The sequence below is a fragment of the Sapajus apella genome, unplaced genomic scaffold (genome assembly GCF_009761245.1).
Source record: "Sapajus apella isolate SASKATOON/1434 unplaced genomic scaffold, GSC_monkey_1.0 scaffold146, whole genome shotgun sequence".
Lineage (NCBI taxonomy): Eukaryota > Metazoa > Chordata > Mammalia > Primates > Cebidae > Sapajus > Sapajus apella.
Window position 1 is genome coordinate 806270 of NW_022437086.1, and position 24576 is coordinate 830845.

At 42.4% G+C, this 24576-nt stretch overlaps 2 protein-coding genes and 2 non-coding genes across 9 annotated transcripts in view; all 4 read right to left on the reverse strand.

Annotated features, from left to right (window-relative positions):
• Positions 1-13937, reverse strand: part of SUMF2 (sulfatase modifying factor 2) — a 20177-nt gene extending 6240 nt beyond the window's left edge. For 2 of the 5 annotated variants that reach the window (XM_032264733.1, XM_032264728.1), the window contains exons 1-2: positions 13795-13937; positions 10790-10946 (exon numbers count right to left, since the gene is read on the reverse strand). In XM_032264733.1, the coding sequence (XP_032120624.1) occupies positions 10790-10946; positions 13795-13918 (281 nt within the window). In that variant the 5' untranslated portion in view covers positions 13919-13937. The remainder of the gene's footprint in view (positions 1-10789; positions 10947-13794) is intronic. The other 3 variants (XM_032264729.1, XM_032264730.1, XM_032264732.1) reach the window with 2 other exon arrangements.
• A 319-nt stretch (positions 13938-14256) lies between these two features.
• Positions 14257-24576, reverse strand: part of CCT6A (chaperonin containing TCP1 subunit 6A) — a 14035-nt gene continuing 3715 nt past the window's right edge. For both annotated transcript variants that reach the window (XM_032264725.1, XM_032264726.1), the window contains exons 3-14: positions 24180-24314; positions 23198-23371; positions 22266-22369; positions 20873-20983; positions 20134-20293; positions 19951-20033; positions 18666-18762; positions 17947-18094; positions 17389-17522; positions 16459-16561; positions 15523-15595; positions 14257-15258 (exon numbers count right to left, since the gene is read on the reverse strand). In XM_032264725.1, the coding sequence (XP_032120616.1) occupies positions 15186-15258; positions 15523-15595; positions 16459-16561; positions 17389-17522; positions 17947-18094; positions 18666-18762; positions 19951-20033; positions 20134-20293; positions 20873-20983; positions 22266-22369; positions 23198-23371; positions 24180-24314 (1395 nt within the window). In that variant the 3' untranslated portion in view covers positions 14257-15185. The remainder of the gene's footprint in view (positions 15259-15522; positions 15596-16458; positions 16562-17388; positions 17523-17946; positions 18095-18665; positions 18763-19950; positions 20034-20133; positions 20294-20872; positions 20984-22265; positions 22370-23197; positions 23372-24179; positions 24315-24576) is intronic.
• On the reverse strand, positions 17759-17893 carry LOC116540956. The gene has a single exon (XR_004264656.1). It is a non-coding gene; the product is annotated as a small nucleolar RNA SNORA15 (small nucleolar RNA).
• LOC116540957 lies at positions 23493-23626 on the reverse strand. Its single transcript, XR_004264657.1, has one exon. It is a non-coding gene; the product is annotated as a small nucleolar RNA SNORA22 (small nucleolar RNA).

Here is a 24576-nt window from a genome sequence, read left to right on the forward strand (position 1 = left end):
GTAATTCACCCACCTCAGCCTCCCAAAGTGTTGGGATTACAGGTGTGAGGCACAACACCTGGCCAAATTTTTTTTTTTAGACTCAGGTTGGAGTGCAGTGGTGCGATCTGAGCTCACTGCAACCTCCACCTCCTGGGTTCAAGGGATTCTCCTGTTTCAGATTCCCCAGCAGCTGGGATTACAGGCGCACTACCACGTCCAGGTAATTTTTGTAATTTTAGTAGAGATGGGGTTTCACCATGTTGGCCAGGCTGGTCTCGAACTCCTGACCTCATGATCCACCCTTCTCGACCTCCCAAAGTGCTGGGACTGTGCCTGGCCCCAAATAACTTTTTACTTATTTATTTATTTTTTTAAGACCAGGTCTCACTCTGTCACCGAAGCTGGAATGCAGTAGCTCAATCACGGCTCACTGTAGCCTCAACCTCCTGGGTTCAAGCAATTTTCATACCTCAGCCTCCCGATTTATTTTAATTATTTGTATTTTGAGACTGGGTCTCACTCTGTCACCCATGCTGGAGTGAAGTGGTGCAATCACAGCGCACTGCAGCCTTGACTTCCTGGGCTCAAGCAATCTTCCCTCCTCGGTCTCCCAAGTAGCTGTGACTAGAGGTGCATACCACCATGCCCAGCTAATTTTGTAGAGATGGGGGTTCATTATGCTGACCAGGCTGGTCTAAAAATCCTGAGCTCAAGTGATCTGCCCACCTCAGGCTCCCAAAGTGTTGGGATTATAGGCCTGAGCCACTGCGCCCGGCAGCTCTGTGAGTTTGACAAAGGATATAGTCACTATCATAAAACTAAGATACAGAGATGGAGGGATCCAAGATGGCTGATTAGGAGCAGCTCTGGATTACAGCTCCCAGTGAAAGCGTGGAGGGTGAATGGACTCCGTATTTCCAGACGGATTTTTATTGCCCACAGACAAGGAGATTCCCGGGTGGAGGAGCGCCACGGGTCGCCAGTGTGGCTGTTTTGGCTGGCGCAGCGGGTCTCCACACAAAAAACTCACATGTGCCGTTTTAGCTGGTTACTGGAGCACCTGGGAGACAGAGTTGCCCATTCAATTGATAAAAAGGGGACTGAGGCTGGTCCAAAGGTGGTGAGTTATCTCAATTGATGGTTCACAGTCAGTTACAAATCGACCTCCTTGTTCTACTCTTCCCCCCACTTCTCACTACTGCATTTGACTAGTCTTTAAAAAAAAAAAAAAACCAAGGGGGACCGAAACAGGGAGCCAGGCCAGGAGATTCCCAGGCGAAAAAGCACCACAAATCTCCAGCATGGCTGTTGGAGCCAGCACAGTGGGTCTCCGCACGGGAAATCACACAGATCCAGGACCCTTTTCAACAGGCAACTGGAATGCCTGGGAGACAGACTCGTCCATTCAACTGACAAAAAGCGTACTGAAACAGGGAGACAGGCCAGGAGATTCCCGGGCGGAAAAGCGCCACAAGTCTCCAGCACAGCCAGCGCGGCAGGTCTCCACACAAAATCTCACACAAATCCGGGCGCCTTTTCAACTGGCGACTGGAATGCCTGGGAGGCAGATCAGCCCGTTCAACTGAAAAAAAGGGGAATGAAACAGGAAGCCAGGCCAGAAGATTCCCAGGTGAAAAAGCGCCACAAGTCTCCAGCGGCTGTTTCAGCTGGTGCAGTGGGTCTCCGTACAAGAAATCACACAAATCTGGGCGCCATTTTAACTGGTGACTGGAATGCGAATGCCTGGGAGACAGAGTGGCCCATTCAACTAACAAAAAAAGGGGTCTGAGGCAGGGAGCCAGGTGATCAGGCTCGGCTGGTCCCACCCCCACAAAAACCAGCAATCTGAAACACTCTGGATTGAGAGTTTCAGAGCAAGCACGGCTGAACCCAGGATGGTCCAGCTCTGTGGGGAAAGGGTGTCTGCCATTACCAAGGCAGTCCACCACCGCCGAGGTAGCCTGCCATTGCCGAGGCAGTCCGCCATTACAGACAGCGTCGCCATTACAGAGGTGGGCTACCATTGCTGAGAGAGTTCTAACTATACCCCTATAAAAAGGACTGCGGGGAAGTTCACACGGCAGCTGGGCAGAGCCCACAGCAGATGAACAAAGCCTCTGCAGGCAGACTGTGACTAGGCTGCCTCCTCGATGGGCAGGGGAGCCCTGAAAAAAGGCAGCAGCATTACAGAAACTTACAAATAAAGCCCTAACTCCCCGGGACAGAGCACCCGGGGGAAAACAAAAGGCGTTTATGAATTCTGCTGCAGCAGACTTAAATGTACTGTGCCTGCCCAACAGCTCTAAATGAACAACGAGCTCACAGCTCAGCATTTGAGCTCCTATAAAGGACAGACTGTCTCCTCAAGCAGCTCCCTGACCCCCATATATCCAAAGAGTCACCTTATAAAGGAGAACTCAGACTGACATCTGGAGGGTATCCTTCTGGGACAAAGATAGAAGAAGAAGAAACTGGCAGCAACCCTTACTGTTCTGCAGCTGCTGTAGGGGATCCCCAGGCAAGCAGGGCCTGGAGTGGACCCCAGCAGTCCTACAGCAGAGGGGCCTGACTGTTAGAAGGAAAACTAAGAAACAGAAAGAAATAACTTCATCATCAACAAACTGGACGTCAACTCAGAGACCCCATCTGAAAGTCAACTACAAAGACCACAGATAAATAAATCCACAAACATGGGAAGAAACCAGCGCAAAAAGGATGAAAGCACCCAAAACCAGAACGCCTCTCCTCCTCCAAGGGATCAAGGCTGGAGGGAGAATGAGTCTGATGAATTGACAGAAACAGGCTTCAGAAGGTGGGTAATAAGAAACTTCTCTGAGCTAAAAGAACATGTTCTAACCCAATGCAAAGAAACTAAGAACCTTGAAAAAAGGTCTGACAAAATGCTAACAAGAATAAACAGCTCAGAGAGGAATATAAATGAATTGATGGAGCTGAAAAACACAACAAGAGAACTTCACAAAGCACACACAAGTTTCAATAGCCGAACTGACCAAGAAGAAGAAAGGATATCAGAGGTTGAAGATCAACTCAATGAAATAAAACGAGAAGGCAAGATTAGAGGAAAAAAAGGGTAAAAAGAAACGAACAAAGCCTCCAAGAAATATGGGACTATGTGAAAAGACCTAATCTACGTTTGATAGGTATACCTGAATGTGATGGAGAGAATGAATCCAAGCAGGAAAACACTCTTCAGAATATTATCCAGGAAAACTTGCCCAACTTAGCAAGGCAGGCCAATATTCAAGTCCAGGAAATACAGAGAACACCACAAAGATATTCGTCAAGAAGAGCAACCCCAAGGCACATAATCATCATATTCACCAGGGTTGAAATGAAGGAGAAAATACAAAGGGCAGCCAGAGAGAAAGGTCGGGTTACCCACAAAGGGAAGCCCATCAGACTCACAGCAGATGTCTCAGCAGAAACCCTACAAGCCAGAAAAGAGTGGGGACCAATATTCAACATCCTTAAAGAAAAGAACTTTCAACCCAGAATTTCATATCCAGCCAAACTAAGCTTCGTAAGTGAAGGACAAATAAAATCCTTTATGAACTAGCAATTACTCATAGATTTCATCACCACCAGGCCTGCATTACAAGAGCTCCTGAAAGAAGCACCTAAACATAGAAAGGAACAACCAGTACCAGCCACTCCAAAAACATACCAAATGGTAAAAAGCATCAACACAATGAAGAAACTGCATCAACTAACGGGCAAAACAGCCAGCTAGCATCAAAATGGCAGGATCAAATTCACACATAACAATATTAACCCTAAATGTAAATGCGCTAAATGCCCCGAATCAATAGACACAGACTGGCAAACTGGATAAAAAGCCAAAACCCATCGGTGTGCTGTATCCAGGAAACCCATCTCACATGCAAGGATACACACAGGCTCAAAATAAAGAGATGGAGGAAGATTTACCAAGCAAATGGAGAGCAAAAAAAGAAAGCAGGAGTTGCAAGACTCGTCTCTGATAAAACAGACTTTAAACCAACAAAGATCAAAAGAGACCAAGAAGGACATCACATAATGGTAAAAAGATCAATGCAACAAGAAGAGCTAAAGATCCTAAATATATATACACCCAATACAGGAGCACCCAGATACATAAAGCAAGTTCTTAATGACTCACAAAGAGACTTAGACTCTCACACAATAATAGTGGGAGACTTTAACACTCCACTGTCAATGTTAGACAGATCAACCAGACAGAAAATTAACAAGGATATCCAGGACTTGAACTCAGACCTGGACCAAGCAAACCTAATAGGCATTTACAGGATTCTCCACCCCAAATCCACAGAATATACATTTTTCTCAGCACATCACACCTACTCTAAAAATGACCGCATAATTGCAAGTAAATCACTCCTCAGCAAATGCAAAAGAATGGAAATCATAACAAACAGTCTCTCAGACCACAGTACAATCAAGTTAACACTCAGAATTCGGAAACTAATTCAGAACCACACAGCTTCATGGAAACTGAACAACTGGCTCTTGAATGTTGACTGGATAAACAATGAAATGAAGGCAGAAATAAAGATGTTTTCAAAACCAACGAGAACAAAGACACAACATACCAGAATCTCTGGGATACATTTGAAGCAGTCTCTAGAAGAAAATTTATAGCAATAAATGCCCACAAGAGAAGCAAGGAATGATCTAAAATTGACACCCTATCGTCAAAATTGAAAGAGCTAGAGGAGCAAGATCACAAAAACTCAAAACCTAGCATAAGATAAGAAATAACTGAGATCAGAGCAGAACTGAAGGAGACAGAGATACAAAAAAACCTTTCAAAAAAATCAATAAATCCAGGAGCTGGTTTTTAGAAAAGATCAACAAAATAGACAGACCACTAGCCAGATTAATAAAAAAAGAAAAGAGAGAAACATCAAATAGATACAATAAAAAATGATAAAGGGGATATCACCACAGATTCCACAGAATACAAACCACCAACAGAGATTACTACAAACAACTCTATACACATAAACCAGTAAACCTGGAAGAAATAGATAAATTCCTGGACACTTGCATCCTCCCAAGCCTAAATAAGGAAGAAGTCAAAACCCTGAATAAACTAATAACAAGGGCTGAAGTTGAGGCAGCAATTAAGAGCCTACCACCCAAAAAAAGCCCAGGTCCACATGGATTCACAGCCGAATGCTACCAGACATATAAAGAGGTGCTGGTACCACTCCTTCTGAAACTATTCCAAACAATCCAAAAAGAAGGAATCCTTCCCAAATCATTTTATGAGACCAACATCACCCTGATACCAAAACCTGGCAGAGACTCAGCAAGAAAAGAAAACTTCAGGCCAATATCCATGATGAACATACATGCAAAAATCTTCAATAAAATACTGGCAAACTGACTGCAACAGCACATCAAAAAGCTTATCCTTCACGATCAAGTAGGCTTCATTCCGGGGATGTAAGGCTGGTTCTATATACCAAGTCTATAAAAGTAATCCATCATATAAACAGAACCAAAGAGAAAAACCACATGATCATCTCAATAGATGCAGAGAAGGCTTTTGATAAAATTCAACAGCACTTTATGCTAAAATCTCTCAATAAAATAGGTATTGATGGAACGTATCTCAAAATAATAAAAGTTATTTACGACAAACCCACAGCCAATATCATACTGAATGGGCAAAAACTGGAAGCATTACCTTTGAAATCTGGCACTAGACAAGGATACCCTCTCTCACCACTCCTATTCAATATAGTATTGGAAGTTCTAGCCGGAGCAGTCAGGCAAGAATAAGAAATAAAGGGTATTCAATTAGGAAAGGAGGAAGTCAAACTGTCTCTATTTGCAGATGACATGATTGTATACTTAGTTAAGGTTGATGACCATTGCATGGGTTTATTAACAGTCTGGCACTTTTCCACAGGGCTTTAATATATGAAAAAAAGAAAAAAGAAAAGTAAAAATAAAAACAAAATAAAATAAAAAAGATTGTATATTTAGAAGACCCCACCGTTTCAGCCCAAAATCTCCTGAAATTGATAAGCAACTTTAGCAAAGTCTCGGGATACAAAATCAATGTGCAAAAATCACAAGCATTCCTATACACCAATAACAGACTTAGAGCCAAATCAAGAACAAACTGCCATTCACAATTGCTACAGAGAGAATAAAATACCTAGGAAAACAACTAACAAAGAATGTAAAGAACCTCTTCAAGGAGAACTACAAACCACTGCTCAACAAAATAAGACAGGACACAAACAGATGGAGAAACATTCCATATTCATGGTTAGGAAGAATCAATATTATGAAAATGGCCATGCTGCCCAAAGTAATTTACAGAGTCAATGCTATCCCCATCAAGCTACAAATGACCTTCTTCTCAGAACTGGAAAAAACCACTTTAAACTTCATATGGAACCAAAAGAGAGCCTGCATAGCCAAGTCAATTCTAAGCAAAAATAACAAAGCTGGAGGCATCACCCTACCTGACTTCAAACCATACTATAAGGCTACAGTAATCAAAACAGCATGGTGCTGGTACCAAAACAGAGATATAGACCAATGGAACAGAACAGAGGCCTCAGAAGCAATGTCACACATCTACAACCATCTGATCTTTCACAAACCTGATAAAAACAAGCAATGGGGAAAGGATTCCCTGTTTAATAAACAGTGTTGGGAAAACTGGCTAGAAGTGTGCAGAAAGCAGAAACTGGACCCCTTCCTGACACCTTACACTAAAATTAACTCCAGATGGATTAAAGACTTAAACATAAGACCTAACACCATAAAAACTCTAGAAGAAAATCTAGGCAAAACCATTCAGGACATAGGCATAGGCAAGGACTTCATGACTAAAACACCAAAAGCATTGGCAACAAAAGCCAAAATAGACAAATGGGACCTAATTAAACTCCACAGCTTCTGCAAAGCAAAAGAAACAGTCATTAGAGTGAATCAGCAACTAAGAGAATGGGAAAAAATTTTTGCAATCTATCCATCTAACAAAGGGCGAATATCCAGAGTCTACAGAGAACTAAAACAGATTTACAAGAAAAAAACAAATAAGCCCATTCAAAAGTGGGCGAAGGATATGAAAAGACACTTTACAAAAGAAGACATATGAGGCCAACAAACACATGAAAAAATGGCTGGGCATAGTGGCTCACACCTGGAATCCCAGCTCTTTGGGAGGCCAAGGTGGGCAGATCACCTAAGGTCAGAAGTTCAAGACCAGCCTGACCAACACGGTAAAACCTCATCTCTACTAAAAATACAAAAATTAGCTGGGCATGGTGGCGTCCGCCTGTAATCTCAGCTACTCAGGAGGCTGAAGCAGGAGAACTGCTGGAACCCGGGAGGCGGAGGTTACAGTGAGCCAAGTTCGTGCCACTGCACTCCATCCTGGGTGACAGAGCGAGACTCCATCTCAAAAAACAAACACATGAAAAAATGCTCATCATCACTGGTCATTAGAGAAATGCAAATCAAAACTACACTGAGATACCATCTCACGCCAGTTAGAATGGCGATCATTAAAAAATCTGGAGACAACAGATGCTGGAGAGGATGTGGAGAAATAGGAACACTTTTACACTGTTGGTGGGAGTATAAATTAGTTCAATCATTGTGGAAGACAGTGTGGCGATTCCTCAAGGACCTAGAAATAGAAATTTCATTTGACCCAGCAATCCCATTACTGGGTATATATCCAAAGGAGTATAAATCGTTCTATTATAAAGACACATGCACACAATGTTCATTGCAGCACTGTTTACAACAGCAAAGACCTGGAACCAACCCAAATGCCCATCGATGATAAACTGCACAGGGAAAACGTGGAACATATACACCATGGAATACTATGCAGCCATCAAAAACGATGAGTTCGTGTCCTTTGCAGGGACATGGATGAACCTGGAAGCCATCATTCTCAGCAAACTGACACAAGAACAGAAAATCAAACACCACATGTTCTCACTCACAGGAGGGGGATGAACAATGAGAACACATGGACACAGAGAGGGGAGCAACACACACTGGGGTCTGTGAGGAGGATCTAGGGGAGGGACACGTCGGGGTGGGGAGTTGGGGATAGATAACATGGGGAGAAACGCCAGATATAGGTGATGGGGAGGAAGGCAGCAAACCACACTGCCATGTATGTACCTACACAACAATCTTGCATGTTCTTCACAGGTACCCCAAAACCAAAAATGCAATAAAATATATATTAAAAAAAATAAATTTTTTTTAAAATTAAAAAAAGATACAGAACAGTTCCATCAGTCACCTCTAAAAAAATTTCCCTGCTACTCAGCAACCATTGGTCAGGTTTTCTTGTCCTTATAGTTTTGCCTTTCCCAGAACACCATGTAACTTGAATCATGTAGTATGTAGCCTTCCGGGTCGGGGATGGGGCTTCCTTCACTTAGCAAAATGCTTCTGAGATTCATCCATGTTGTTGCCATTAGCAGTCTGTCCCTTTTTATCGATAAGTAGCATGTTATTGTATGGACATGCCGTATTTTGTTTATACACTTAGCAGCTGAAGGTCATGTGAATTATCTCCTGTTTTTGGAGATCATGAATAAAGCCACTGAGCAGGAAATTTAAGGGTAGGGAATGGGTCAGTTTTCTGAAAAGTCTCTAACACATATCTCTTTTTTTTCTTTTTTTGGAAAAAGGATGTCTCTGTATTGCCCAGGCTGAAGTGCAGTGGTGCACGTGAGGCTCACTAAAGCCTCAACCTTTCACACTACAGGCTCAGCCTCTCTACTAGCTGGAACTACAAGTGCATGCTACCAGGAAGGGCTAATTTATTTTTATTTTTAGTAGAGATGGGATCTGTGTTGCCCAGGATAGTCTCGAACTCCTGGCTCAAGCGATCCTCCCACCTCAGCCTCCCAAATTGTTGGGATTACAGGCGTGAGTCACTGCACCCAGCCCTTCATCACACATCTAATCTCACAACAATCGTCAGAGGTAGATGTAACAGGTGTTACTGTTACTAACTCCATTTAACAGATAAAAAACACTGAACCAAATAGAAGTGAAAAATTGGGCTTTTAAAATGGATTTTCAAGGCCAGGTGTGGTGGCTCACACCAATAATCCTAACATTTTGGGAGGCCAAGGCAGAGGATCACTTGAGTCCAGGAGTTCAAGACCAGCCTGGGCAATAAGGCAAAACCCTGTCTCTACCAAAAATACAAAACAAAATAAGCTGGGCATGGTAGTGCGTACCTGTAGTCCCAGCTACTCAGGAGGCTGAGATGGGAGGATGATTTGAGCCCAGGAGGCAGAGGCTGCAGTGAGCTGAGATTGTACCACTGAACTTCAGCCTGTGTGACACAGCGAGAATCTGTCTCAAAAAAAAAAAAAATAATAATAATAATAATAATAAAATGAGGCTGGGCGCAGTGGATCATGCCTGTAATCCCAGCACTTTGGTAGGCTGAGGCAGGCGGATCACCTGAGGTCAGGAGTTCAAGACCAGCCTGACCAACATGGAGAAACCCTGTCTCTACCAAATATACAAAATTAGCCAGGCATGGTGGCACATGCCTATAATCCTAGCTATACGGGAGGCTGAGGCAGGAGAATCACTTGAATCTGGGAGGTGGAGGTTGCAGTGAGCAGAGATCACGCCATTGCACTGAAGCCTGGGTGACACAGCGAGACTCCATCTCAGAAATAAAGAAAGAAATTAGTAATAAAATGAATTTTCATATAGTTTGGTATGGTTCAGTAAGTTTCAGCAGGCAGACTGTCAGGGTAAGATGGATCGTTATATATATATTCATATATATATAAAAATACGTGTACTTAAGCCGGGTGCAATGGCTCATGCCTGTAATCCCAGCACTTTGGGAGGCTGAGGTGGGTGGATCACCTGGGGTCAGAAGTTTGAGACCAGCCTGGCCAACATGGTGAACCCCCATCTCTATTTTTTTAAAAAAAGTGTATTTATATGCTTTATTTATATATTTATTTATTTTAGCAGAGACAGGGTCTCCCTATGTTGCCAGGCTGGTCTCAGACTCCTGAGCTCAAGCAATCCTCCCACCTCAGCCTCCCAAAGTGCTCACATTGCAGGTGTGAGCCACCACACCTGGTCTCATAAGGGGAATTAAAGGAACTCTCTACTATGATGTCCCTTCTCCCAATCCCTTTCCCCGTGTAGAAGAGGGTTCTGTTGAGTGACTGGCATTTGCTTATATTTCTCAGTGCTATGCCCAGTGTAACAGAAAATGTACCAGCTCAAGAGCCCAGGGATTTCAGTTCCAGGCCAAGCTCATCCATTAACCTAGAGTCAGTCAAACCTCTCTGGATTTCAGATTCTTCATCTGAATAATGTAGACAACACTTATCCCATAGTACACAACAAAGATGATCCATGACAGTGAACAAGTTAGTTTCCCTTCAGATATTAAGAATGAGGGCCAGGCACACTGGCTCATGCCTGTAATCCCAGAACTTTGAGAGGCCAAGGCATGCGGACCACAAGGTCAGGACCAGTCTGGCCAAGAGACCAGCCTGGCCAATATGGTGAAACCCCGTCTCTACTAAAAATACAAAAATGAGCTGGGTGTGGTGGCAGGCTGTAATCCCAGCTACTCGGGAGGCTGAGGCAGGATAATTGCTTAAACCCAGAAGGCGGAGGTTGCAGTGAGCCAAGATTTTGCCACTGAACTCTAGACTGGGCGACAGAGCAAGGCTCCAACTCAAAAAAAAAAAAATGAGATTAGAGAGGCCCTTCATTCCTCCTTGAAGAACACCTGATGTACCTGAACTCTTTGTTGGTGACGGGAAATATGTCAATGGCAAAGGGTTTCACTGTCACCTCCCGCACAGGCCCTTCACCATCTCTGCTGTCTGGGGAATTTGTTCCCATCAGGAATCTCCCACCTGGCAGTTGGACCATCCTAGCAGCCTGTCCATTTCCTGCAGAGAAAAAAGAGAGCTATCAGTAATACATGCACACATACAAAACAAGTGGTAATATTTGGATCGTATGCAATACTCATGATAGTATAACAAAACAAACAAAAAAACATGGAGGCCTAAAAATCTAGCTTTAAATTCCTTTTGTGTTTTGTTTGTTTGGCTTCACATTCTTGTCTGCCACTTAATTTGCTGGGAAACCTTAGGCAAATTACTTAATCTGAGATTCAATTTTTTTTTTTTTTTTTTTTTTGGTGACAGGATCTCGCTCTGTCACCCAGGCTGGAGTTCACTGGTGCAATCTTGACTCACTGCAACCTCTGGCCCCGAGGGCTGAAGCAATCTTCCCACCTCAGCCTCCCGAGTAGCTGGGACCATAAGTGTACACCACCATGCCTGGCTAATTTTTGTACTTTTTGTAGAGATGGGGTTTTGTTATGTTGCCCAGGCTGGTCTCAAACTCCTGAGCTCAAGTGATCCTTCCACCTCAGCCTCCCAAAGTGCTGGGATTACAGGTGTGAGCCACCACGCCCAGCTGGGTTTCAATTTCATCTGAAAAATGGGGATATCTATGAATGACTGTACTTCTTAATAAAAGAAAAAAAAGCCGGGCGCGGTGGCTCACGCCTGTAATCCCAGCACTTTGGGAGGCCGAGGCGGGTGGATCACGAGGTCAAGAGATCGAGAGCATCCTGGTCAACATGGTGAAACCCCGTCTCTACTAAAAATACAAAAATTCAGCTGGGCATGGTGGCGTGTGCCTGTAATCCCAGCTACTCAGGAGGCTGAGGCAGAAGAATTGTCTGAACCCAGGCTGGAGTGCAATGGCGCGATCTCCGCTCAGCGCAACCTCCGCCTCCTGAGTTCAGACACCTCTTCTTAACAAGAAGAAAACCCAATCACAAAAAAAAAAAGGCATGCAAAATGGGGATAATATCTCACTATCTCTTAGGTAGTAGCTCTATTGAATAAAATAACACAGAATCAGGTGCAGTGGCTCAGAGACAGGGTACAGAGGCTAAGGCAGGAAGACTGCTTGAGCCCAGGAATGTGAGGTTGCAGTGAGCTATGATTGTATCACTGCACTCCAGCCTGGGTGACAGAGCAAGGCCATGTCTCAAAAAATTAAAAATATTGGGAGATGAATGTGGGCAGGTCACAAGGTCAAGAGATAGAGACCATCCTAGCTAACACGGTGAAACCCTGTCTCTACTAAAAATACAAATTAGCCGGCTGTGGCGGCACCCACCTGTAGTCACAGTTACTTGGGAGTCAGAGGCATGAGGCAGGAGAATCGCTTGAACCTGGGAGGCAGAGGTGGCAGTAAGCTGAGATTGCACCACTGCACTCCACCTTGGGCAACAGATTGACACTCTGTCTCAGAAAAAAAAAAAAAATTAAAAAATTAAAAGATAAAAATAAAATAGCATGGGTGAAATGTTGAGCACATGGTAGATTTTCACTTACCTCTTTCTTCCTCTACACAAGCCCTTGCCCCAGCTAGGCGAATTTAGACACTCTACCCTAAAATACCTCTAGCACTTTCTACCCATCCTTCTGCTCATGCTGTTTCTCTGCCTCTTCCTCTCCACTTACTGAACTCTTACCAGTTCTTAGTGATTCTCACCATTGTATGCTCCAGAAAGGAAACATATAATACATATATTTTTGCCAGTGTATCTCTGGACCCTCTAATCTTTGGCTCTCTTATTTTGACACACACTGATTTAACCATTTTCAGTTTCTTCAACAAATATATCGCAAAGGGGAAAAAAGGAGCATCCTGGCGTGGTGGCTCAAGCCTGTAATCCCAACACTTGGGGAAGCTGAGGCAGGAGACTGCTTGAGGCTGCAGTGAGCTATGATGGCACCCCTGCACTGCAGCCTGGGCAACAGGGCGAGACCTCGTCCCCCGCCCCACCAAAAATAAATAAATAAGTAAAAGGAGTAAGCAGGGAAATCTCAGATTGAATCAGAATTAAGAAACAACATACAATCGCAATGTATGAGCTTTATTTTGATCGTAATTTAGCCAGCAAAGGTTAAAAACCGTTTATGAGATAATAGAAGAATTTGAACAGACTGGATATATCATTAAGGAGCACTTTCAATTTTTTTTTTTTTTTTTGAGACAGAGTTTCGCTCTTGTTACCCAGGCTGGAGTGCAATGGCGCGATCTCGGCTCACCGCAACCTCCGCCTCCTGGGTTCAGGTAATTCTCCTGCCTCAGCCTCCTGAGTAGCTGGGATTACAGGCACGCGCCACCATGCCCAGCTAATGTTTTGTATTTTTAGTAGAGACGGGGTTTCACCATGTTGACCAGGATGGTCTCGATCTCTTGACCTCGTGATCCACCCGCCTCGGCCTCCCAAAGTGCTGGATTACAGGCGGGAGCCACCGCGCCCAGCCAGCACTTTCAACTTTTTAGGTGAGAAACGGTAGTTATTTTTTCGTGACTTATTTTGAGTATTCGAGATCAATGTTCAGAATAAAATGGGATAACGTTTGGACCCACTTCCAAATGGCTCCAAGAGAAAGGGAGAGTTCGATTCCGCAGGAGCAGGACTGGCCACAAACTGGCAGCTATTTAAGCTGGCCGATGAGACGCAGGAGCTGGGTCGTTCCTCACTATTTTCTCCTTTCTCCCTTTTCTATGTCGAAAGGTCTCAGAGCAAGAAGTCTGAAAGCACAAGGCGGTGCGGCACCGGGCGCATCAGGAGCGACCTGCCCGGCCGGCCGCTGCAGGCGCATCTCGGAAGCGAGCAGAGGGGCCTCGGGCTTTCTCCGCCAGGGCGCAGCGCCCCTTCCCCTTCCCAGCGCCCCCGGTACGGACGGACGGCTCACTGACCTAGCCCGAGCCACGAGCTCACCAGGAGCGACAGCAGGAACACCAGCTGCGCCGAACCACCCATGATGGCATCAGGACTGGCGCGGTGCCGTACGCCGCGCACACCCACGGCCCCGCTGCGCATGCGCCCAGAGTAGTCGCCCCGTACGCACGCATGCACGCACCGCGTCGGTCGCCGCCGCCTACGCACGCATGCACGCACGGCGTCGGTCACCACCCCCGACGCACGCATGCACGCAGCTCCACCACCCGCCCAGCACCCGACAGTTTAGGAGGGGGAATCTGACGGCCGCGAGGCGGAAGACTGGCTACACCGCCTGCAGGGCCGCCCATGAAATTAAGAAACAGCATGCTGAGGGTCCCTGCCGTCCTAGAAGCCCCTTCACTACTTTTTTGAACGGTTGGACAGTTTACATTCCCTTTGAGATTGCTTTTGTGCGTCACACCATTGCAAGACCACAAAGGTTTCAACTTAACATTTATTGCACACTCACTGCAGGCCACTGCGCAGCCCTCAAAATACACAACCTAATAACACAACTTCACCTTCAAGGACTGCAGAGGCAGACCAGCTATATAAACAATCTCGTGGAAACGTAGTAATTTGGGTGAGAAAAATATGACGCTAGAGGTTTGGGAATGAGTATTTTGCATAAGCAAAATCTCAGAAGTTTGAAAATACAGCCTGCAAATCTCGAATTTCACCAATAACCGTAGCCCTTAGTCACCACGCCTTCCACTATTTTTTTGCCTCTGCCTCTTCCGTTTTTGCACCTTTACACTTGCAGCTCTCTCAACTCCCTTGCCTCTAGTTTACTCCTCTTCCCATTTCCTACAACTTAACTTGGTGGGAGCATTTTAGCAAAGCCATTTCAAAAGCATAAAAAGTCCATCTGATCCAATGAATTTACTCAGAAATTTATACTAACAGGGAGGCTTTCAAAATTTTAAATTACTTAAGCGTTATTTAGATTAGCATAAAAATCTTAAAACCAAATGCTTCTATCAGTAGGGTACTGTTGGTAATTTAACATACATCCACATGAAATTATTAAACCATTAAAATTTGTTTTTCAAGGAATATTTAATAACAAGGTAGGCAACATATGCTTATCTAACATGGAATTTTATGTCACTGCTGCTAAAGCAAAGCATCCTGTTCACTGGGTGAAAGACCTGCTTTAAAGTGTGTACACTTCAGTGCAATTAAAATAAAATACTGTCATTATAATTTCAGAGCTTCTGAATTTCAACAGATGCCAGTGTTCTCTTTTTTCATATGGGAAAATTCCTTTGAAAATCATTTGAAGCTTGGACAAAAATTCCACAGCTGTATTCCTCAGGATCACTTTGCAGAGTCTTCAAGATCCAGATACAGAGGAAGCTTCAATTCAACCTTTCAGAGAAGACATTCCAGCTCGCATGATCTCATCAACCAAGAGAATGTTGGTGGCAATCACAGTGCTGAAAGGGTGACAAAAATTACATGGCTTAGATGATTAGAAGCCCTAATTTGACTAAACTACCCACTTCCAACTAAGCTGCACACGTTACATCCAATTAAATTTCCCCCTTCCCTCTACACATCAAAGCTCTGGCTAGTTTAGTTTCCATACTTCCAGCTGATTACATTATTCATGGAGGAAAAGGAACAACTAAACAGAACACACTAAATGAAAAGCATATGATGATTCTCTAACAGTTTAGTTTTCATTTTCCCAAACTTACCAGGAGTGAAGAAGCTGTTTCTTTACACAATAGTTATCCCATACGCCTACTTCTGCTGCTACCACTGGCTCACCTAAAAGGCAACCAAATCTTAGATCAGTCAATAAGAACCAAAAATATTGTGTGCGGCTTTGCTTATCACTGATGACTTATTTCCTCCAGTATTAACTATGAGAATTCAAACCTTCTCTGTTAGCCCAATTTTCTACTCTAAATCATGACCCCTATTCACAATATTTGATGAGCGTCTGACTTCTACTTAAAAGACCTGAACACCCCTCTCTTCTTCTGGATACATTTCTGGTTACCCATACTAAAGTAGAGCACTTCAACTATAATTTAGCTAAAATGGACTATCATTTCTCTCATTCCAGAAACCTTTTCTATTAAATAATGTTGACAACAGGTCTCGCACATACTGCATGGATGTACCCGTTATCTGTCTCCTACTGTGTACTTGTATAGTATGTGTTGTTTTCTTACAGGGACTTAAGATTAAGGCTGTCACCATTTCATTAGCTTTCTAGATCCCCTTTTCTGGCATTATTTGCTATCTTTAGCTGTTTTTCACCCATGAATATAATGACCGTATCTATTTTCTTATCATAGTACTTGATTAAAGACTGTGTAAGGCAATACAGTATGAAAATCTTTCAACATTAATCTGAACCATCTACCACCACTCAACATCTCCAACAAAACTGTATCCCAAAAGTATTCATATCTACTCTATTTCCTTAATTATAAGAACTAGTCATTCCATTTTTTATTAATATCCTAGTTTATCCCATTTTAGAGAACCCAGAGTTCCCTAACAGTACTGGTGTCAAATTGCAAAGCAAAAGATTTTTTTTGGTCCCATTTTTAATCTTTCCTGGCTTCAACTCACATGTATTATATCTAGTTTTCCCCCTACAAACAGTTGCACTCTCTTACCTGTGTTGAGGTCCACACCCACAAGCTGACCCGATTCTGAATGTTCTGCTTGAATTTTAACTAATGTTTCCTGAAGGTCAAAACCAGAGTTCTGAGCAAGAACCTAAAGTAAACAAATTTAATTCTTGAGAAAACAGGAACTAAGAATTGATAATTAAAAAAAAAAAAAAAAGAGAAAGAGAGAAAAAGAAAACTCGACCAGGCACGGTGGCTCGCAACTGTAATCTCAGCAGTTTGGGAGGCTGAGGCAGGTACATCACCTGAGGTCAGGAGTTCGAGATCAGCCTGGCCAACAAGATGAAAGCCCTTCTCTACTAAAAATACAAAAAAAAAAAAAAAAAAAAAAAAAAAAGTTAGCCAGGTATGGTGGCAGGTGCCTGTAATCCCAGCTACTCAGGAGGCTGAGGTTTCAGTGAGCTGAGATCACACCACTGCACTCCAGCCTGGGCAACAAGAGTGAAACTCCATCTCAAAAAAAGAAAAGAAAAGATAATCTCATTGCACGAAGACAGAACATTTATTTGTGTTCCCTTCAGGGAATAACCAGACACAAGTTGCTATCAACTCTCTTACCTTCCCCAAACCCAGCTGCAATACACCAGCCATAAACTATATCTCAAAATTAGTATATAAAACAATGTCATCAGTTGAACTAAAACAAAAACAAAAAGCAAGTCTGTACTCAAGTATAACCTCTAATATTGATTAAATATTAAACTACAGGTTATCTCTCGGATCTGAAACGTCAGCTATTCAGGCCTCCCAGAGAAACAAAATACATTTGGATGATGATGAATACCTGTTCTAGAGTAAGGAAGAAAAACTGATCAAACTTGCTTATCCAAAATCCACATTATGAATAAAGCCTACATTGTCAAAAAGGTTTGATCAGCTGAATATTTGAAGACTAACTGTTAAAAGTGTGCACACCTTGGGAATAATGAGCAATGCATCAGCAAATGCTTGGACGCCAAGCTGTGCCCTGCCCTTTACACTGGGCTTATATTTCATCAGGGCTTCTGCCATTGCCACTTCCACGGCACCAGCACCCGGAACCACACAGCCTGTTGGATGGGGGAGAAAGAAAAATCCTAAGAAAACTGTAGAACTAATTACAAATAACAAACCACATGAAAGCCATTAATTTCTTAGAAATTCACTATGACCTTATCAATTAAAGTACTGCATTTGAAAGTCACAATACAAGCAACTAATATATCAAAATAGAATGGTTCCACCAGAATGGCTTCACTAGCTGCTGGCAGCTCTTTCAACAGATTGGTATGGTATTAGTTCATTTATTTGTATTCACCTTTAATAATGATATGCTATCAAAAACCTTAGCATACCATCTATCATTCTCAAGGGAAGACTGCTTTTGCATGGTGTCTGGCTGTGTAAACTACTGATAAAAGAACACAGTATTCAGCCATGCCTTTCAGACCAGCAAAACAATGTAATACAACTGAAATACAGTGAGGATCTTACCATCATCGATAGCATTTTTGACAGCCCTCAAGCCATCCCTTACTGCATCTTTGATCTGAGTGAGTGTGTGCTTATTTGGTCCTTTGATCAATAATGTGACAGAACGAGGGTTGTTACATTTCTCAATAAAGGTGAATTTCTCTTCTCCCTATGTGTAGAAGAAATATGATTTTCAAAAACAGGATTTGTGCCATTACAGAGAATGACAAGTAGCATAATAAGGAACAAACTTGATCACATTAAAACAAATTATCTCTTTTTGCAAAATCACGTGATTTTCCACACCAACGACTTCCCATTACTATGATAAACCTTCAAAATGTATATAAACAAAAAACTGTTCCTGAATTTCAATTAATTTTTCTGCTAAAAACTTCATCAGCCAGGCATAGTGGCTCATGCCTGTAATCTCAGCACTTTGGGAGGCTGAAGGTGAAGACCAGCCTGGGCAACACGGTATAACCCTGTTTCTACGAAAATTACAAAAAAAAATTAGCCAGGCATTGTAGCACACGTCTGTGGTCCCATTTGCTCAAGAGCCTGAGGCGGGAGGATGGAAGACCACTTGAGCCCAGGAAGATAGGGCTGCAGTGAGCTGTGATCACTCCACTGCACTCCAGCCCAGGTAGGAAGGAGACCCCACCTCAAATAAACAAACAAAACAAAAATAATTCATGAGCTAAAAACTTATATTACCTTCAAGAAGAAACTACACTTACCAATGTATACTCATATACAAGGCCTGCATGTCCCAAGCAGTCAGGACTTAGGTCATCAAAAGAATTCAGGGCTACCCCACCACAAGCAAGAGTCAACCTAAAATAGCATTTGTGAAAAGATGTTACCAGTGAAATTCAAAGAGAAGACCAGTAACTTTTAGAAAGAAATTTTTCAGAATTACAAACAAAATTACATTTTAAAATGCACTTTAACCTAAGCCTTTCCATTTGCCATCAACCAGCTGAAAACTAGCACTTTCTCTTAACCCTCCATTTAAATCACTCTCCCCAAGTCAGCAAATGAAATCAAAAGGTGAACAACAGCTCTTTATTAGCTGAGCATGATGGCTTATGCCTGTAATCCCAACACTTTGGGAGGTTGAGGTGGTTGGATCACTTCAGGCCAGGAGTTTGAGACCAGCCTAGCCAACATGGCAAAACCCCATCTCTACTGAAAAAACAAAACAAGGCCGGGCGTGGTGGCTCGCACCTGTAATATCAGCACTTTTGGAGGCCAAGGTAGGTGGATCACGAGGTCGGGAGTTCGAGACCAGCCTGACCAACATGGTGAAACCCCGTCTCTACTAAAAATACAAAAATTAGCTGGATGTGGTGGTGTGCACCTGGAATCCCAGCTACTCGAGAGGCTGAGGCAGGAGAATTGCATGAACCCGGGAGGTGGAGGCTGCAGGGAGCAGAGATCGTGCCATTGCACTCCAGCCTGGCGACAGAGCGAGACTCTGTCTCAAAAGAATTTTTAAAAATTCAGCAAGCATGGTGGCAGACACAAGTAATCCCAGCGACTTGGGAGGCTGAGGCATGAGAATCCTATGAACCCAGGAAGCTGAAGTTGTAATGAACCAAGATCATGCCACTGCACAACAGAGGAAGACTGTCTCAAAAAATAATACATTTTTTAAAAAAAGTTTTTTATTGTGGTGAGCTGTTTGGGAGAAAGTATACTGAATTCAGAGACAAAAAGTAAAATAATGTTTACAAGGGACAAGGGGGAGGGAGAAATGGGGAGTAACTTTTTTTTTTCTTTATCAGCAACTGCATCTGCAGGAAGTAACTATTTAATGGGTTTACAGTTTCAGTTTGTGATAATGAAAAAGTCCTACAGATGGGCAGTGCTGACGGGTGCACAATAATGTGAATATAGTTAATGCCAAGTAATTGTACAGTTGAAAAACCTGAAAATAAAGTATAAGGAAAAAGAAATAATCCCAAATCACTTACAAAATGAGTAAAAGTCAAATTAATCAGATAAATCTGCTACCCATACCTCTCCATATTTCTCCTTTTAGCTCTGCGCAGAGCAACTATGCCTTCTTTTGAAAGAGCATCTAACGAAAAGGGATCAATTCCCTATAACAAAAATAAAAATTAGTTTCAACATCTTTCACCTTAAAAGTAAAAAGGATGATATATATTACACTTAGTTTATACACTGCATTTTCATTCTCACCTTTTGATTAATAACAACAAATCCTTTATCTGAATCACCACAGACTTTCCTTTTCAGTTCTATTATTTTTTTAATTCTATCTTCAATGAATTTTCTTTCAGCTTTTACAAGTTTTTCTCTCTCTTCTGCACTCTTGTAAAAAAAGCCAGAATTCACTTCTCTATTAAGAAAAAAAAAAATTTACAGAAAACAGGGAAACATTTTTTGAGAAGAAAGTAGTTTCTGAAACTGGATTAGTCCTAAGGTTTAAAAAACAGTTCAATGAGCTCCAATCCTTCCCCTTGTTACAGCTTCAGAAGCTGTTTTCTGTAACTTTCACAAACCAATTTGAGGATTATTATTCTTACAGTGGGAAATGAAGTTTCACAAAAAAGTAACTCACTTAAGCCAGGCGCCGTAGCTCACAGCACTTTGGGAGGCTGAGGTGGGCAGATCACCTGAGGTTGGGAGTTTGAGACCAGCCTGACCAACATAGAGAAACTGCATCTCTACTAAAAATACAAAAGCAGCTAGGTGTGGTGGCGCATGCCTGTAATCCCAGCTACTCAGGAGGCTGAGGCAGGAGAATCACTTGAACCTGGGAGGTGAAGGTTGCGGTGAGCCAAGATCATGCCATCGCACTCCAGCCTGGGCAAAAAGAGCGAAACTTCGCCCAAAAAAAAAAAAAAAAAAAAAAAAAAAGTAACTCACTTAAAATACGAAGCTCCTCCATTTCACTGTTAAGGGGCTATAAACTTACGTTTTTTCATATTCTAATGACACGTTACATGTGAGGATGTACGCATCTTCCACCCTTTTCTTCATATCAGGATGCCGTGCTCCGTGGTCCAAAACAAGCCCTCTGATTAAGCTGTTCAAACGTACACAAAATTATGGTTATGGATTTCCAGACATGTATAACATGTTAAAACACTGAACTGAGAAAGTATTAATAATTTTCATGCATTCAGCTTTATTTCTTGAATTACTTGAAGATCGTATGCTGTATAGGCAAGTCTGCAGAGACAGTCTCAATATAAGCTGTCAAACTGTGGTGATGTCCTTTAAAAACATGTTTTCTGCCAAGTGCCTGTAATCCCGGCACTTGGGGAGGCAGAGAGGACATCTTGATTCCATGAATTCAAAAATCAGCTTGGGCAACAGCCTGGAGAATAGAGACTCCATTCTCCACAAAAAGAAAAGAAAAACAAACACAAATTTGTTTTCTAACTAGGTCTTTGGAAAAAAAATTTTTTTCTTTTTTTAATCAAACTTTTTCTCATTATGCTTTGTACCTAGTAATTCAATAAACGCCCAATGACTGATGATGTTCACTTTTCAGAATCATTCTAACCATAAATACAACATTCACCTTATTTCAGGAGAAAATATTGCTAAAAGTACAAACAATATTCATCTAGCAATTTATCCAATTTATATCTTCAGATATTTATTTTATATCCAAAGACATTAAAAAATTTGCCAATAATATATATTGTACAAAGCACCCCTAAAATTTATTTTTTGTTTTTGGAGATGAAGTCTAGCTTGGTCACCCAGGCCACAGTGCAGCGGCGCAATCTCGGTTCACTGCAAACCACCTCCCAGGTTCAAGCGATTCTCCTGCCTCAGCCTCCCAAGTAGTTGTGATTACAGGCACCCACCACCACGCCCAGCTCATTTTCATATTTTTAGTAGAGATGGGGTTTCGCTGTGTTGGACAGGCTGGTCTCAAACTCCTGACCTTGTGATCTGCCTGCCTCGGCCCCCCACAAAGTGCTGGGATTACAAGCATGAGCCACCACGCCCAGCCAACACCCCTAAATTTCTAAACACACATTTTTTTTTTTTTTTTGAGATGGAGTTTCATTCTTATCACCCAGGCTGGAGTGCAATGGTGTAGTCTCAGTTCATTGCAACCTCTACCTCCCAGTTTCAAGCCATTCTCCTGCCTCAGCCTCTCGAGTAGCTGGGATTACACGCGCAGCTAATCTTTTAATTTTAGCAGAGACAGGGGTTCCCCATGTTGGCCAGACTGGTCTTTAACTCCTGGCCTCAGGTGATCCGCCCACCTCAGCCTCCCAGAGTGCTGGGATTACAGGTGTGAGCCACCACACCCGACCATTAGTATTTTATAGTATTCTACTACCTACCTTGTATCAGTTTCAGATTTATGTTTCATCTCCATGATCTCAATCATGAAGAGATCAACAGGCTCATCTTGTTTTTTAATGGCCAAAATGGAGTCCACTACAGCCTGCAATAGGAGGAGCATAACCATTAAGTAAATTCAATTTGCGGCGGGAGAAACATGTTGCTTTTCAGAAAGCTAACGCAGACAGTTTCTTCACTTTACAATCTCTACGCAGATTAAAGTCTTTTTCTATGAGCAGACAGAATACATCATATGTAAACAACTGAAGTCATTTACATTTCTGAAATCTCAATCTGTAATTCCCAAAGAATCATTAACATTCCTGTTTTATTAAAAATACTGGTAACGGCCGGGCGCGGTGGCACAAGCCTGTAATCCCAGCACTTTGGGAGGCCGAGGCAGGTGGATCACGAGGTCAAGAGATCGAGACCATCCTGGTCAACATGGTGAAACCCCGTCTCTACTAAAAATACAAAAATTCAGCTGGGCATGGTGGTGTGTGCCTGTAATCCCAGCTACTCAGGAGGCTGAGGCAGAAGAATTGCCTGAACCCAGGAGGCGGAGGTTGCAGTGAGCCGAGATCGTGCCATTGCACTCCAGCCTGGGTAACAAGAGCGAAACTCCGTCACAAAAAAAACAAACAAACAAACAAACAAACAAACAAACTGGTAACTAGAAGCTTTCTAATAACAAAATCTCTACTTTATAAACCTTTTAATGAAAACTCCAGTTTTACTTTTACTTTCACAGTTAGGGATACTATTTGAATTTCCTCATTTTAGTTTTTAGAGACACAGATTAGGTATCATTGCCACAAAAATGAACCCACATAGCACCTTATAATTGAATTGGTAAGTATATTCATGTTTCTACTATCAGAGATTTTCTATAGGTGAACTATAACAGATACAGACAAAATTTAATACATACCTCTGTTAAGACATCTGCAAGTTCAGCATGAACTTTAGTACGAAGAGATGTTCTGGCCACATCTATAAGTGTTTCCCTGTCCATCTCTTTGCTTACTTTGACTTCTTCCAAAAACTGAAGGACCTTTTCCTTTGCAGCTTCAAACCCTTCAGTAATTATTCTGGGATGAAGGCCCTATAATAAACACACAATAACACTTTCATCTTCAATTAGATGCAACTATAGTTCATGATAAAGTTCAGATAATTTTTGAAGGGATACTCTGGATCATCATACCTTTGAACACAAGGTTGTATCATGTGCTGGCTTTCTGAATACATTTAAAAGGATAAATATTCCTTTCAATGCAGAGGAGAAGAACAGGCAATGCTCTAGCACAGGGTCAAAGCCAAGGGAACTATAAAGCACACTTGGGTGTTCACTGTGCAAACCACTCCGAATCATGTCAAAACTGACACTGCGTCCCAACCCACAGACGGCAGCATTATTCTACCTTTTCTGTAAGTAATCTCAAACTAATTCACATCATTTACTAGTAAAAATACAGACTCTCTGCTCTCTTTTTCCAGGAAATTCTGACAATAGATTCATACTCACTGAGGTTTGCTTTAACCTTGGAACTAGTCAGGGCTAAAAAAGTGGAATTTATCCATATGTAAGCTTTTGGTTGGCTTTTTCATAACAAATAAATATGCATAGTCCTAAACATCCAATTTTTAGATCTCAATTATTAATCTACATTAAAGAAAGAAACAAATCACATAGGCAATACGACTTGATTACAAAATTATTTTCAGGCCAAGAAAGGTTCTATAACCTGTCCAAGGTCATATTTGTTTTAGACCAAGACAAAGGCCCAGATTTAAGCCCCCTAATTCTACTGTATGGCCTCAGCTACTATTAACAGCACATCAATTTGTATACATAAGTATCAGACACTTCCTATATACAATAAAATAATATAGAAACGAGCTGTGCATACTTCAGAAATGTAGAGATCCGCCTGTTTCAGCAGCTCTCCAATGATTAGGACATTGGAAGTTGTACCATCACCAGTTATATCATCCTGGGCTGTTGCTACCTTTGCTATTAAGGAAGCTGTTGGGTGCTGAATTTGCTGAAAGTAGAAAAAGAATTATTACTTAAAACAATATGAAGCAGTCTAAATACACCACAAAGAAATTCATGAAAGGCCTCTTTAAGTATAATCTACATGAAAAAGCTACCCAGCCGGGCGTGGTGGCTCAAGCCTGTAATCCCAGCACTTTGGGAGGCCGAGGCAGGAGAATTGCCTGAACCCAGGAGGCGGAGGTTGCGGTGAGCCGAGATGGCGCCATTGCACTCCAGCATGGGTAACATGAGTGAAACTCCGTCTCAAA